General features: G+C 38.8%; 5 protein-coding genes across 7 annotated transcripts; 2 read left to right on the top strand and 3 right to left on the bottom strand.

Moving 5' to 3' along the window:
* On the bottom strand, window positions 63–1,746 carry LOC104768294 (macrophage migration inhibitory factor homolog). Of its 2 annotated transcripts, XM_010492224.2 has the most exons (4): window positions 1,572–1,746; window positions 805–1,005; window positions 596–685; window positions 63–332 (listed from the first exon to the last, which is right to left on the bottom strand). In XM_010492224.2, the coding sequence occupies exons 1-3, from the start codon at window positions 1,680–1,682 to the stop codon at window positions 629–631; spliced, it is 369 nt and encodes a 122-aa protein (XP_010490526.1). In that variant the 5' UTR covers window positions 1,683–1,746; the 3' UTR covers window positions 63–332; window positions 596–628. The 2 variants fall into 2 exon arrangements, with proteins under 2 accessions (XP_010490526.1, XP_010490527.1); XM_010492225.2 differs by lacking the exon at window positions 596–685 and having other exon boundaries at window positions 126–332; window positions 1,572–1,742.
* On the bottom strand, window positions 1,954–6,908 carry LOC104768293 (influenza virus NS1A-binding protein homolog). 2 transcript variants are annotated; one of them, XM_010492221.2, is made up of 11 exons: window positions 6,749–6,908; window positions 5,910–6,028; window positions 5,408–5,589; window positions 4,697–5,272; window positions 4,212–4,289; window positions 3,632–3,971; window positions 3,130–3,329; window positions 2,974–3,050; window positions 2,784–2,885; window positions 2,356–2,551; window positions 1,954–2,275 (listed from the first exon to the last, which is right to left on the bottom strand). In XM_010492221.2, exons 2-11 carry the CDS (start codon window positions 6,025–6,027, stop codon window positions 2,186–2,188), a joined length of 1,959 nt encoding a protein of 652 aa, XP_010490523.1. In that variant the 5' UTR covers window position 6,028; window positions 6,749–6,908; the 3' UTR covers window positions 1,954–2,185. The 2 variants fall into 2 exon arrangements, with proteins under 2 accessions (XP_010490523.1, XP_010490524.1); XM_010492222.2 differs by having other exon boundaries at window positions 2,362–2,551.
* Window positions 8,390–10,095, top strand: LOC104768291 (aldose reductase-like). Its single transcript, XM_010492219.2, has 8 exons — window positions 8,390–8,595; window positions 8,719–8,769; window positions 8,861–8,934; window positions 9,026–9,113; window positions 9,208–9,414; window positions 9,484–9,555; window positions 9,672–9,914; window positions 10,006–10,095. The coding sequence occupies exons 1-8, from the start codon at window positions 8,452–8,454 to the stop codon at window positions 10,093–10,095; spliced, it is 969 nt and encodes a 322-aa protein (XP_010490521.1). The 5' UTR covers window positions 8,390–8,451.
* Window positions 10,091–13,188, bottom strand: LOC104768292 (cation/H(+) antiporter 26-like). The gene is made up of 5 exons (XM_010492220.2): window positions 12,979–13,188; window positions 12,309–12,821; window positions 11,574–12,071; window positions 10,563–11,435; window positions 10,091–10,467 (listed from the first exon to the last, which is right to left on the bottom strand). The coding sequence occupies exons 1-5, from the start codon at window positions 13,186–13,188 to the stop codon at window positions 10,216–10,218; spliced, it is 2,346 nt and encodes a 781-aa protein (XP_010490522.1). The 3' UTR covers window positions 10,091–10,215.
* Window positions 13,951–15,462, top strand: LOC104772081 (cation/H(+) antiporter 27). The gene is made up of 4 exons (XM_019241740.1): window positions 13,951–14,236; window positions 14,325–14,837; window positions 14,957–15,421; window positions 15,454–15,462. Exons 1-4 carry the CDS (start codon window positions 14,018–14,020, stop codon window positions 15,460–15,462), a joined length of 1,206 nt encoding a protein of 401 aa, XP_019097285.1. The 5' UTR covers window positions 13,951–14,017.

Raw genomic sequence — 15,467 nt, 5'->3', positions numbered from 1 at the left:
AACCTTAATTGACATATGATTCGACCATCTTATATAACATTCAATTTCGAAATGTAAACATATAAGAGGGTAGAAAAGACAAACTTATTAACCTTTATTTTTACTCTAATACCAAGTTGCAGCAGCATCATAAAACATAACTGGTATTTCTTAATGCAACTCCACCAAACATTAGATATGTTTACAGCGGGAAATAGTTCAAGAGTTACTTGATCAATGAGAACAGATCATAGGAGCGATGGAATACGTTCATACATTGCAAAGACAATCACATTTATCTCTCACCTGCCACGGAATTAAAGAGTGCCCCCGTTCCAACCGAAGAAGGATCCCTGCAAGGAGAACCACAAGAGAAAAGAAATGCAGATTTGATATATCAGGATCAGGTTATAGGCATAAACACTCTATATGATGATCTACCATACCCGTTAGAGAACAGAATTCTCAGATAAGTAGAACCTCGTATATAACTCAAAACAAACAATGTAAAGATTGGTTGTTTAGATTTGTGGAAACTGTTTCTGCAATTGATCTAATTCTTTATCGTGCCTAGTTTGTGAGTAAAAGTTATAGGTCTGTCTTATGATGAACTTACACACAAAAGATGTAATTGTTCCCTATTCATGACCTAGTAGTGCTGGTGTAAAGCGTGTAAACACTGTGCATATTCTTGACTTTGATGGGCCTAGAGAGACAACGAACAATGAAAATGAGACATGGACGCCGGAACTCAACACATCACATTTGATTATGTTATGTTACTCCATCAAACAAAACAAGTTTTTCAGGGAAAGAATTACTTGCCTTGGTGTCATAAAACTTGAGGAAGAATCGAGACTTGGGCACTGATAGCTTAGTCTCGAGAATGGCGGAAACAGCAGCGCTTAGCTTCTTGTTCACATCAGCATTAAGGCCACCAATAGAGACTAATTCACCATAAGCTGCAGGATCCTCGGTCCCACCAAATGCCATAGGCACTGAGCCTTTCAACACAATCATCACATACTGCAAATTACAACAACAACAACAACAACAAAAATTCAGTCAAATAAAGATTTTAAAAAAACACGACAGGACAAAAAAGTTGTAAACATCACTAACATAAACCAAGCAATCTTCAAAGCAGACCAATATTGTTGTTTCTCATTTGAAAAACAAACTTGACCAATGAGAAATACAAGGGGTCACGAATGGCCTAGAGACATTGTGGTAAAAATACAAAGACGAACCCCACATCCAATTTTGCAATCGATAAAGCCGATTAACAACAACAAGCTTGTTACATATTTTTAAGCCTAGATTGATGATATACAAAAGAACACCAACGACTGTACAACCAAGTCAAGAAAACGTGAAGGACTGATAAAATAGAAGGAAACAACAGATCATAAACTAAATTAGTTAGGGTTTTGATTATGTGAAGAAATCAACAATCGAAGAATGAGATCAATTCGCACACAAGGATAAATCACACGAGAAAATAAAGGATGAAAACACAATTTTGAACAACGATGGAGCAGAAGGAAACGAATTTATAAAAGTTAAAATCGAGAGAGAAAAAGAGGGATTACATTCTCAGGCTTGCCGATGATTTTGGCGACGGTGGAGGAAGCTTCCGAGAGAATCGAAGATGTATCGATGCCGTCGAGGTTAACGTTCGTTGAGAGGTTGAGGCACGGCATCTTCTTCTTCTTCTTCTTCTTCTTCTTCTCTATCACTCGATGCCAAATTTTTTTTTAGTGAGCGGATAAAGAAGTGTAAGACCACTCTGGAATTTCCCATTTTATCCTTGAGGTTGAAACCCTTTTTTAATTGTTCGCTTCGGCCCAAGTCCATCGTTGCTTCCTCGTATCGTATTCGTACGTGGGCTTTTTTTTGTTGTGTTTCTTTTCGTGATACGTTGCGTTTTGTGCTCTCTTCTTGTTTAATAGTATATGACTACCGGTTTAAAAATTGGTTGCCAATTGTCAACTGAACCCGAACGAACCAAATTGGTTACCAAGGCAAGATGTTTTTTTCCCTACAGAAGCAAATCTATTTTTTCCATTTTGCTTCTTCTTAGCTAAGTAAACTATGCCCCAAAACGTAGTGCTCCTAACCCTTAACGGCATATGAATGGCTCTCCGTCTCTCATGAGTTTATCATGTCTTACAGCCACCAATGAAAATAGCTTCGAAGTTTTCATTTACAAAGCCACTGCGGATAGATAGCAACGCCTACCAATCGAGGAACAAGGCACGTTTTTCCATCCTTCACCTTCCTTGAAACACTCAACCTGTAAACACACACATGATCAAGGTTAAACGGTCTGTCTAGTTATGCTAACTGTTGTTTAAAGTTCAGAACTAATCGTACTCGTACAGTGTCTAATATGTCTTCTCCTTCCCCTTTGTATCCTCCGATGACATATATTGAGTCTTTAACCACTGCAACTGCTGAATATCCTCTTAACTCCTTCATCGGTTCTCCAGTGATCCATGTCCCTGTCCTTGGATCATAGATCTCAACACTGGATACCATACTCTCACCATCATACCCACCAATCGCATATCTGCAAAAGTGCAGATGTAGAAGACAACCTTAAACATCTTAACCAACATTTCTTTGTTAATTTGTTGTCAACGTAAACACTACATAAAAACGAAAAACAAAATTCACGCCTAAACAGAAACATACAAATGATATAATTCTAGTTAGTAAGTGAGTATATGTTGCAGGGTGCTTTGTTATTTGATAAATTGTTCTATCATCAAAGAAGAAAAGAATGGTGAGAAGAAGCTTACAGTTTTTCGTTCAGAACAACAAGAGAATGGCAGCCTCTTCTTGACTTCATCGATGCAATATTCATCCATGAGTGCTCTCTAGGATCAAACCTTTCAGCTGTGCTGTTTGAGAGAGAGAGAGTTCCACATTTCAGTGTCAAGATTGGGAAAGAACTCAAAAAAGCATAAGTGAAGTCTTTAATGTTCTTACTTCAGGTACTCAGTGCCATCAAAACCACCAACAGCATAAATTGAACCGTTATGCTCCACAGATGCAACTGCAAATCTCTGAGTTCACAGAACAATGATCAGCCAGAGAATAGAACAATGATCACCATAAGTCACGCGAATAGAGAAGAACATCTACCTCCTTTGCCATTGACCTTGTTATGATCCATTTCCCAATATCTGGGTCAAGCATCTCAACATCTGAAAAACTTTGGGTTCCATTCCCGCCTCCGATTGCAAATATTTTTCCATCCAAAGTGGCTCCACCTAAACTCCCTTTTCGCTCATTTAAGGAGGGGCACAAGCTCCATTGGCCATCAGTCTGGTTATATGATTCAACTTCAACCAAAAAAAAAAGGAAGAGGCAAAACATATATCAAAGGTCAGGTTTAAATATTGGTTAGATAGAAATAGAAGCGAAAATACACACAGCTGAAGTGAAGTGCATGAAATCAATACACCTCACTTCACCGTAATTTGCTGAAAGCCACAGTAGTATGCTTTGGCTAACCAATTTCTGTTTTGGATGTTTGTTAAGAAAATCTGAAAGGTTTATAGATGAGCCTTATACAGGCTTTAATGCACTAAATAATTAACACATTTTTTGAGAGAAAAAAAGATAAAGAAAAGAGAGGGCATACCTGTGTTGGTCCAGCCACGGCCACCATCATCACCTCCAAAGACATAGATTTTATCATCCAATTTTGCCACCGAAGCATTTGAACGGATATAACTCGTTGAACTATGAGTCTTTACAACATTGCTGGATGGAAAGTATGAAACCACTGATGGCAACCATGTTTCAGAATCTTTATCGAATCCACCCAATAGAAGAATTGACTCGGCTGGATCTAAGTTTGAATCATCAGGTGAATGGATCTCCCTTTCACTATCACCAGCTTTGGTGATTAAAGAACCTGATATAGACTCCAGCATGTTGCACCGCTCTCTCAATCTATGAATTTCCTTGTGTGCTTCGTCCTGAAATACCAAAAATCGAAAAGTCATGTTATGGTTTCTTCACCACGAAATTTTGAGCTTATGGGTTCCAAAAACAAGAGGTATCGAAATGAACATCTAACTGAAAATGACAGAGAATTTATTTCTACTGAAACGGAGACTTTTCACACGTCAAAGCCTGATTATAGTGCAGAGACTATGATAGCTCAGTGGGAAATCATTGATGTCACAAAATGCAAATAACAGTAAACGAAATCTTACCAGCTTCTCTTCCAAGTAACACATCTTGGTTGAATTTTCCAGCCCGTTTGCCCTGAGTTCCTTCACCTCATGCATCAACTGCAAAATGCAATATGATCCCATTAAATTTTATACGCCCTAGATACATGATAAGTCTCAGTCAACTATATATCATCAATAAGAAGTAGTTTTTGGAACAGATGCTATCTTGGAGCAGTTACTTCTTAACAATTCCTTCAATATGATAGCTAATACAGACAGTTCTACACAGTTAATAATTGACAGCTCAGATGGTTATATGTAGAAAGCAGGAACAGACGTGACAGTTGCCTAAAACTTGTATATTTTGACTGAGAGAACTGGGGGTTCTCCTGAATTAATATCTATGTTTCCCGTTATCCGCTGAGAATAAATATAGGAGATGTGTTGCTCTTAACAGATTTAAACATAGACTTGTATAGGAAGTAAGTCTTCAGGTATTATAACTGGAGACCTAGTGAACGTACCTGGCTAATTGTATGTGGAAGAAGAGATGAGACAAGAGAACTGCCATCACTTTTCCCTTCTGAATATGTTTCCTCTTCAAGTGTATCTCTGTCTTCCAAGTTCATGCAGGTGGGAATGTTGGCTCGTTCAACAGTTTTCATAAGACTATTCTCGCCATGCTCAAAGGCGAGACCTTTCAGTTTCTCAAGAACAAATTCCTTGTCAATTTGTTTGGGCTCGTGTACGTCTGGATGATTCTCAGAGAAACCAGGATGAGAAGCCGCAGCTGAGGAGTCAGATTCAATGACAGAACTGAGTGGCACTTCCAAGCTATCCACTGTTTCATTCTCCGAAGGCTTAATCTCATCACTATTCTCTTTCTTTTCAATCAAGTGAAAGATCTGTCTTGTGTTTGATGTATTCATGGGTGGTTTAGGTTCCACAGCAAAAGAAGTAAGCAGACATATCAACTTACTAGCCTGAAAATGATCGAGCTCGAACCAAAAATGGTGAGGACTGTAGTAATTATCTGCAATAGCAGGTTTAAATTTTTTCTCGGAAAGTGGTTCACACTGTAACCTCATACTGATTTGAACCTGCGGAACCATTAAAGACCATTATTCATAAACTGGTTATGGAAAAGGTCGGCAGGGGATATGCCTACTGAAAACCATACGTGATCCAATATATCATAGAAAAATATAGTCATGAAACTGATGAAATCTCTCTACCTGTGCAGGATATGAGGTTCTGTCAGAACCATCAGAGGTCCAGCCATAAGGGTCAATATTCAGCTGACCAGGACCAGCAGCCTCAAAAATGCCATGAAGTGTACGATCAGAATAGTTGAAAAGAAACAATGGTAAACCAATGTCAATCTTCTGCACGTATGAAATGTGGTTGTAGGGTAAACCTGTCAAAACCATCAGCGGATTCAGGAAGCATGTACATAAAAGTAGAAACAGCACGGCTAGCAAGCTAACAAGAATAAGGGATGTGATACTACATCCAGCAACTTGAAAATTTGAATCACCAGAGACATAAAAATGAAAAGCTACACAGTAAAGCCGAATCAAAGATACAAACATTGCGGGAAATAAAACGATAAAGGGCATCAGCATACAACAGTGAACAAGCAGAGAATCAAAGTAGACAGCAAACAAACAGCTATATTCAGTAGAAGCAGACAAAAAAGAAGCATGCGAGATGAAGAAGCTTAAGAAGAAGACTCACCAAACAGCTGTTTCGACATACATTCTTTGATGGTATTCTTAGTGCAGCCAAATACAACACCACCTAGTTGACTTTTCGTCAGGTTTCTGAATGAAACTTTACCCCTCCGTTGAGCCATGCTGGGTAAAAGATTAGAAAGTCAATAATTCACAGAGTAAAACAAATCCAGTCCTTACAATTAATTGAAACGGGTCTATTGAGCCAAACATTGCAATTTAAGCATGTATTCAAGAGAGACAGAGTCACAACAGCACAAGAGAAGGAGGAAAAACTTCAAACACATGGTGTGCAAGTATAAATAGAATGAAACAGGCAGCTTAAGGAGCCATTGATGTGAAATTACAGAATCACTTAAGAAATTTCCATGATGGTAACATTCAAAACACAAGACAAACAATGTATACAACTTGAGTCAGCTAACGAACAAGCCACCACAGAACTTAACACACACACGCAAAAAAACCCAATCGGCTGGAAATTCTAAAACAAAAAGCGCAGAGTTTTTGTCAAATCGAGTAAAACAAACAATCCAACACAAGGAAATTTACAACACTGCTCGAGAAATCAAAAACAAGCAAAGAAGCATGCGATGAGATAGATACTAAGCGAGAGGTGCGTGAGTGAAAATGTTACAAAGGAAATCAAAAATCCGACGTGCCGGACTCAAACACCGGCTTCGAAATCGTTATCGGAAAAGACACAACCAGGTTGACGGATTTATCTATATGTTAAAAACCCTAGGGGGAAAAAGCCATAGACGAGTACTGGAAACCTAAATGCAGGAGAATCCGAAAGCAAAACAGGGAAAATATGAGCTTAATCAACAAAGAAGATCGAACCTGGTGAGTCAGAGAGGTGGTGAGAGAAGTCCGACGAACAGAGAGAGAGTAGAGAGACTTAGGTGATGAGAAAGACGGTGACAAGCCCCAGAGCGACGGAGGAACTCTCTCTGACCACCTTTCTTTACCTAAGCGACACCTATTTTTTAGCTTTGTTGTCACTCCATATTTTAAAATATAGCTTTTCTTTCTTTTTTCCTCTTCAAAATGTTTTACAAAATTAAAAAAAATATACTAAATAAAGTTTTCAGTTTTTGGTAAATATATTTGCCAATATATTTTGAATTATTAGTCAAGTCGTTTCCAATTTTTTCCTTCTGCAAACAAAAAAAAATACAAAATATTTTTTAAAAAAATACTAATAACTTCTCTTTTGCATATAATTATAATTTTCCTCGATAAGCTCGGAGTGAAAAAAAAAAGAGAATTAGTCATATAAGAAAAACAAGTAAAAATATAATATTATCTTTAAAAGCTCATGTGTTGTCAAATCATGGCATGCAAATTATGTAGCATAGGCCATGATGATCAGTAAACTGATGAGGAATATTGTTATTTTTGTCTTGATAAAATTTCTTAATCACACAGAATAGGTGGGTCAATATAATTTAATAGCTAACAAAAAATATTAATATATATAAAGATGGAAAACATGTGAACCGTGAAAGCTATTCTAATTCTATCAAACGAACCAAAAAGGAGATGCATCTTCCTCTTTTTTAATACTTTTACCATTTTTAGCTTTAAGTTGAAATTATTAGATTTTAGATGTGGACATGCATAAGCTAAAATATACAAAAGTATATAACTAAACTATATCAATGCGACAATCCAAAAGGTAACATTAAAATATATCTCTCGTTTTGTACTTGGTGATGCATTTGTTTAATAAAACAGTTGTTACGTGCGGTCGCAAATACGTTTAAGAGAATGTTTTCTCTCCGATTTTCATCGCATATTGAGGAAATGAATCGGTGGTCTGTATTACGAATTTTGATCATTATAAACCTAACTGGTCATTTTCTTTAATCCAATTAAAGCTTTGTTTCTTTTTGGTCTGTTACAGAATCAGTATACAATTCCATTATGTTTTTTTTTTGTTGGAACCCATACATTGTTCTTTCTTTTTTTTTTTGTCAGCGGAACCCATACATTGTTATGGAACTCCATTTGCCTAAGCTAAGCTGTATCGGGGTTAGCCGGTTAGGTTAGGTATCAACCACCACTAGTCCACCAGTCAAAGTTAATTTCTTTATTTATTAGGCTGATTTATCTAAATTAATCCAAAAACAATTTGTTACAAACAGAACTGTTTTTTAATATTTCCCAAACCTAAATTCTTACTAGTAATTAACTTAATTAATGGAGTAATAAAACATTTTTTGAAAGTTTTAATACGAATCTATTTAAACATATTGTACGATTTAGAATAACTATTACTATTAATTTCCATAAATAAAATATGAAGCTAGAGGTGCGGTGCGGGAGAATGGGGTTGGCACACAGACACGCGGCTCCGAGATGGATCGTCTTCCGCCGACAGCCGCCGCGTGTATATCCTTCTCATACTCCAGAGTGTCCGGAATCTGCCACGTTGCGTTGTATATGTTGGACCTCTACAGTATATTCTGCCTGACTAGGGCTTTAGCAGTCTATTAGAGGCGAGGCTCTCGCGGAGAGAGACAACAAGGAGGAGAATAGCAATGGCTCATGCCACGTTTACGGCGGAAGGGCAGAATATGGAATCGTTTCGGCTTTTGAGCGGCCACAAAATCCCAGCCGTCGGACTCGGCACATGGCGATCTGGGTCTCAGGCCACCCACGCCGTTGTCACTGCACTCGTCGAGGTAATTCAGTAGTACTATTTGATGCTCTTATACAAAACATGCTCACTGTTGTTATTAAGTTAATAGTATCAAACACAGCTTGTTATTGAATGACCAGTAAAGACTCTTACATGAATTTTGCAGGGTGGTTATCGACACATAGATACAGCTTGGGAGTATGGTGATCAGAAAGAGGTTTATATCTCTCACTTCTTCTTTTGTCTGGAACTGAAAGTGTTTTAAGGTTGGATGTACATAAACAAGTTTTACTCTTTTAACTACTAAGGTCGGCCAAGGAATAAAGAGGGCGATGCACGCTGGCCTTGAAAGGAGGGACCTCTTTGTGACGTCCAAGCTTTGGTAATCACTTTTAAAGAAGAAAAATATATTATTTTATCGTCACCTTTGATTATTGTTTTCATGAGATCGTTTGGTACATGTTTGAATAAAGGTGTACAGAGCTATCTCCTGAGAGAGTGCGTCCTGCTCTGCAAAATACCCTTAAAGAGCTTCAGTTAGAGTATCTTGATCTCTACCTGGTATGTTATTTACTCTTTTGAGTATGAGTGGAGCTGTAGTCTTTATTAATATTTACTGTTCTTCCTCTCTTGACAGTTCAGTTAATTTGTGCAGATTCACTGGCCTTTTCGGCTAAGAGAAGGAGCTAGTAGGCCACCAAAGGCAGGGGACGTTCTTGACTTTGACATGGAAGGTGTTTGGAGAGAAATGGAGAAGCTGGCCAAGGACAATCTTGTCAGGAGTATCGGAGTCTGTAACTTTACTGTCACTAAGCTCAATAAGCTGCTAGGATTTGCTGAGTTGATCCCTTCCGTTTGCCAGGTAAAGTAGGTTCTTAAAATCACATTTGTAATTTCTTATGTATTGAGTTTTTTCATCTTGGGGACTCAGATGGAAATGCATCCTGGTTGGAGAAATGATACAATGCTCGAACTCTGTAAGAGGAACCAGATCCATGTTACAGTGAGTACTAATAAGATTCTTGTTGCATGTATATGGACAAAGATTCACTGCTTAAAGTGAAGTGACTATGAATAAATCTAATGTGATCTTTATATCCATGATGGAAACCCTTGAAGGCTTATTCGCCATTGGGATCTCAAGAAGGTGGGAGAGATCTGATACACGATCAGACAGTTGATCGAATAGCGAAGAAGCTGAATAAGACGCCTGGACAGGTTCTAGTGAAATGGGGTATACAGAGAGGAACAAGTGTCATCCCCAAGTCACAGAATCCAGACAGGATCAAAGAGAACATCAAAGTGTTTGATTGGGTGATCCCTGAACAGGACTTCCAAGCTCTCAACAGCATCCCTGACCAGGTGAAACAGAGCACTTGTTTTGTCTTATCTGCTTATCCACTCTGTTTTGATCCTCTGTTCACACTTTGGTCTTCTTTGGCCTCCGATGCAGAAACGAGTAATGGGCGGCGAGGATCTTTTCGTGAACGAGACGGAAGGTCCGTACCGTACCGTAGCAGATCTATGGGACCATGAAGACTAACCGAATCCGAGGATCAAATAAATGTAAGGCGTTTGTTGTAAAATATGTCATGTAATAGTTCCTGAAAATAATAAAGAAATGACCTAGTGTCCTCCAATTCCTAAAAAAACTGTTATAACATTATATTATGAATCTCTCTTCAACGACGGAGGAGACTTGTTGTTGTACGGCTAAAACTGATGCAGTGAGCTTGAGATCTCTGGAAACGAGCAAATCTGCGATCTCTCCAAGATCTTCATTCTCGCTCCACACGGATAATCCTTTAAGTACCTGGAAGCTTTCTTCGTGTTTGATCCCAACCATTATAAGATCGTAACTGTTTCCTTCTTCTCTCAGTAGGTTCACTATATCACTCGCTTCCTCTATCCTTACCTAAGACCAAAAACCCAAGGGTCAAATTAAACCCGGATTTTGACAACTTGAGAAACAAGTCATGAACAAGACTTTAATTAGTACTATTTATTTACCTCTCGTAAATTGTATTGATTCATGGTGTCTTGACTGAATTTTTGGATGGCTATGGAGTCGAGTCTTCTCTCTATGACGTCGTTTAGCTGCGAGACGTTTTCTCCGTCCACGAGCTTAAGAACGTTTAGATTTACGCACGGGTGGTTTGTCATCCTAACCGCAAACGCCAGCGCCTCACGGTCGTCCGCCCCACCGAGGAATATCGAACAGACGTTGATACTCATTGACCCGTTCTTCATCGTCGTTCCCATGTTCTTGAAATCTTGAAGGCGTCTTTGGTCCACTAGAACCGCAACTGAGCAAGGCGAGACATTTAGGACGTTGCGGCAGAGCCTTCTATCTGCTGCATTCCCGTTGTCAATTCCGACAATGATGAGATTAGTTTCTTTGTCAAATGCCAAGGCGCAGACATCCTCATGCATCGTCTTGCTCGGCGCAACTGCAGTGAAACACTCGACGGAAAAGTTTTCTTGCAAAACGTGTCCCTTTTCGAATTTCTCGAAGGCTTTCCAGATCTGATCTCTGCGGCTGGAGGACATCGATGAGGCGTCGTATTGACCGGAATGGTGTTCAATGAGGAGAGGTACGTTATGGTGCTCAAGCTCTTCGAGATTGACGGAAACGATGGAAGCCCCCGATGGACAAGAAGAGAACTCCAAGATGGTGAGGAGGGAAGGTACGGTTTTGCGGTGGTAGAAACAAGTGAGGATCTTGAGAGGATTGTTTGGTTCGTAGTGCTGAACGGTTTGTCGCCTGTAAGTGATGTGTTGCCGCTGCACCCACCCGTAGAGATTTTTTACTATGGCCGTGAAAATGGTCGAGTGAACCATCGCACATACCACCATTATCCCAAATGCTTCTTGGCTTATGTTCTGCATCCCTCAAAAACAATATATAGTTAAACCGTACGTTATTGTGCATACGTATATCCATATAAATGTTTGCCTAGCGGTTAATCGATACATAAAGAATGATCTCTCTCTATATATATGTACTTAAATTAGTCGTACCTCGTAGTTCAACAACTGTTTGAAGATTTGGACATCGTAGATCCCTTGTATGCAGACGATGAATCCGACTATCACGGCGTATGATATAGGAACCTTGAAGTAAAGCGATGGGAGGACGATGGAAGCAAACTTTGCAGCAATGATGGTAAAGAAAAGCAACTCCAAAGTTATGACGTCGCCTTTTTCGAACATAAAGAAATTGACTTTATTACCAATCCCGATGACGTAACACGGCATAAGAACCGCCCAACAGAAGCAACCGATCTTGTCGGTGAGACCAGTACCGAGAGGAGGCGTCTTAGGAGTCACAAGACCGAGAGCCACGGATCCGACTATGTAAGGAAACCCTACGGTTTCGGACAGGAAAGTGGTGGTGCACAACATGACGCAGATGATGCATAGATGCGATGCCTTTAGTTTCTTTCCTTCAGGTGTTCTCTTCACTATCCATTTGAAAATTGGTCGGCACACAACTACTATAGCAGCAATCAGTAGTACCTAATCATTTGCAAATATATGTTTTTAATAAAGTGTATGTGTGTATAACTCTACAGTGCTAAATATATTGACGAAGATGCAAGAAAGCAAGGAAGTCAATTGTTGTTCTGGTTTTGAATGCTAATTTTTTGTGTAAATCATAATCGGAAGAGATCTTATTCCTATACCATCTATAATTTTTTTCAAATATATTTTGAAGATTGCGAACACAAACGGAAGAAGAAACTACTCACATACCTTTGTGAAGGTATGGAGATAAATAGTCTTGGAGTATTTTTGTTGCAAGAAACTGTCAAAGGTAACTTTAAGGAGGAAAAGACCCCAGCCAAAGCAGTTAGTCACCATTATGGAGGAGAGGGCTAACCTTCCAGGCTCCGAGTTTAGCATCTTGAGCTTCGACAAAACCGAATACGCCACTTGAAAATACACTGCCGATTGGTTTGTCAGTATATCATGGAGCTGTGCTGGCTTAGTGTTCGCCACGCTTCCACGGATGTTGCTAGTGATTAGGGTACATGCCAAGGAGCCAACGACGTAAGGAAACAGAAAAAGAGAGAATCCATTGATGATTGCGACCTTGCCTCCTCGCTTTATTACTCCCACCTCTACTTGAGCTGTGCTTATGTATGAGATGAACATGAAGGATATTGCCTCTAATGATTCTATAATGAAGAAGCTTCTTGTGTTGAAAAGTTTTGTCACTAAATCTATGTTTTGTCCCAAAACCGAGGGGCCTAAGAATATCCCACCCTGTTTCATACATTACAAACATTAATATATCACTTTTCGATCCACCTAGAATTAATAGCCTTCAAATATATACTATTCTATATATGTTCTTATAACCAAAAAAAAAAAAAAAATTCACGTAGGATAATGGTGTGAAAGAATGAAGTGATTAGAATACCATAATTTGAGTGACAAAGTCGACATTTGGGAGAGGACGGAGAAGAGCTTGGAAGAAGGAAGAGAGGGAAGAGACGAGAGAAATAAGAAGAAGGAGAAGAGGAGTCGAATGCTTCAATGGGTCATCTCCCATAAATATTCCGCTAGAGGTTGATCCCAACCATGCCTCACATACAAATTCATGTGTTCCATTTACAACACTATTGTTCATCTCTCTTTCAAAAAATCTTTCTTATTATTATTTTTTTTTATTGTTAAAAGCTAGTACTAATTTCACCTAACGTTACGTTTTTTACTTTATATCCAGTTTTTTTCTTCAATTGTTTCTTTTTTAAGGGTTTAAATCGTTTTTGTTGTTTCTCAAGGAATTTGTGTTGTTATAACCGTAAGAGAAAAATGTCAATTCTCATTTCCGCGTATTTTTTTTAAGGGTATAAATTGTTGTGTGTTTTATAGGCTTTTGAAGATGAAAATTAATTTTGCCGAAGGCGAAGACTTTGAAAGTAAAAAAAGCAAACTAAAATCAGAGTTGTTTTTTAACATTAAGTTTCGACTTACGTTCAGAAACAAACTTTCAGTTTCAGTGTCATATACTCAATTTCTTCTAAATTATACCCCCATTTAATGTAGACCATATAAATTATCATCATTTGGATTAGACCTTTATTTGACCATTAATTCCAATATGGTTTACATATACAGAGAGGACCAGACCTTAATTTTTGTAACATGTTTGTGACTTTGTGTGTGGCAATCATTCTCAAGCTATCATGATCATACTCAAGATTTTTGTACCACACAAACACAGATATAGAAACCTTAAAAGTAGGATGACCTCTAAAGAGAAATGAAAGAAGAGGATAGATAAAAAGGAACCCCTAAATATAGCTTCAAATAAGGAAAATAAATAATAATAATTATTAGATTTTCTTTTTCCTCTTAATTCTTCAACTCATACAATAATAATATCTCTATCTCTCTCTCTCTCTCTCCCTCTATGGGTTGACTCATTTAATTAGGGAATTACCTAGAAGGAGAAAATGGAAAATATCACCAAAACATTCCAGCACGGAGGAGTGGATTGGATTTGCGAGCCATGGCTTGGTGCAGGCTCCATGGGAATTGGCCGGGGAGAGAACCCGATCAAGTTTACTCTTCCTCTTCTTCTCCTTCAGATATCTGTCTTTACCTTAATTTCAGTCTTTTTTCAGTTTCTTCTCAGGCCTTTCGGAAAATTCGTATTCCTCACTCAGATCCTGGTATATATATATGGAGTATTAATTAATCTCAAAAACATGCACCTGCATGCAGCCATGCAAGTAAAATGTTTTTTTTTTTTGCTTGCAGGCTGGGATCTGCTTAGGACCGTCGGTTATAGGACGTAACAAACAGTACATGTCGACATTTTTCTACAAGAGAAGCGTGTTCATAATTGAATCCTTCGAGGCCATATGTTTTCTCTTCGTTTGCTACATCACGACATGTCAAGTAGACACTAGGATGGTAAAGAGAGTAGGCAAATTAGCATTCATAAACGGCATCTTACTTTTCCTCATACCTTTCGTATGTGGCCAATTCGCGGCCATCATCATCTCCAAGAGGCTCGGAGGCGCGCCAGATGGGATCCCTCCCGCGGAGTTCCACCACGTGGCGATCGTCGAATCCACAATGTATTTTCAGGTGGTTTACGGAGTCTTGTCGAGCCTAAAGATGTTGAACACTGAGCCAGGGAGGTTAGCACTTGCCTCCATGATGGTGCATGACTGCCTCGCCTGGTGTTTTTTCATGCTGAACATCGCCATTAAACTTAACGTTGACTTAAAAGACAAAAACCGAGCTCTCCTCTTGTCCCTCTTACAGGTTAATTAAATTATATATATACATATGATCCTAGCAAAATTTATGTATATTTTCTTAATTAACTAATTAAATTTGTACAAAATTAATTAGTAAAAAGAAAAAAACTTGATAAAACGCAGATGGTCATGATAGTGGCAATAATATATGTGTTTCGACCAATAATGAAGTGGATGATGGGGAGAACACCAGAAGGACACTCTCTCAAGACCTCGTACCTCTGCGTTATTTGCGTCTTGCTCTTCGTCACCTGTCTCTGGGCAGAATTTGTGGGTCTGCCTTACTTCTTTGGTGCGGTTGTCTTAGGCCTAGCCACCCCAAAACGTCCGCCTCTAGGCACCGGACTGTCAGACAAAATCGGTTGTTTTGTTTGGTTTTTCCTGATGCCTTGCTACATCATTGGGATCGGCTACAATATCAATCTCTCACAGGTTTCCTTGAGAGATGTTATCCGGTATGAGATACTTTTTGGTGTAATTCGGTTTGCCAAAATGATAGCCATTGCCTTGCCTTCCCTTTACTACAATGTGCCCCTTTGGCACGCCATTCTTGTTGGCTTTATGGTCAATATCCAAGGACTTTACGACGTTCAAATCTACAAACAGAACCTCAATTACAGGGTAATTAAAAATA

This window comes from Camelina sativa, chromosome 20 (genome assembly GCF_000633955.1).
Source record: "Camelina sativa cultivar DH55 chromosome 20, Cs, whole genome shotgun sequence".
In the NCBI taxonomy this organism is placed as follows: Eukaryota; Viridiplantae; Streptophyta; class Magnoliopsida; order Brassicales; family Brassicaceae; genus Camelina; species Camelina sativa.
This window is presented reverse-complemented; position numbering and strand designations above follow the sequence as displayed.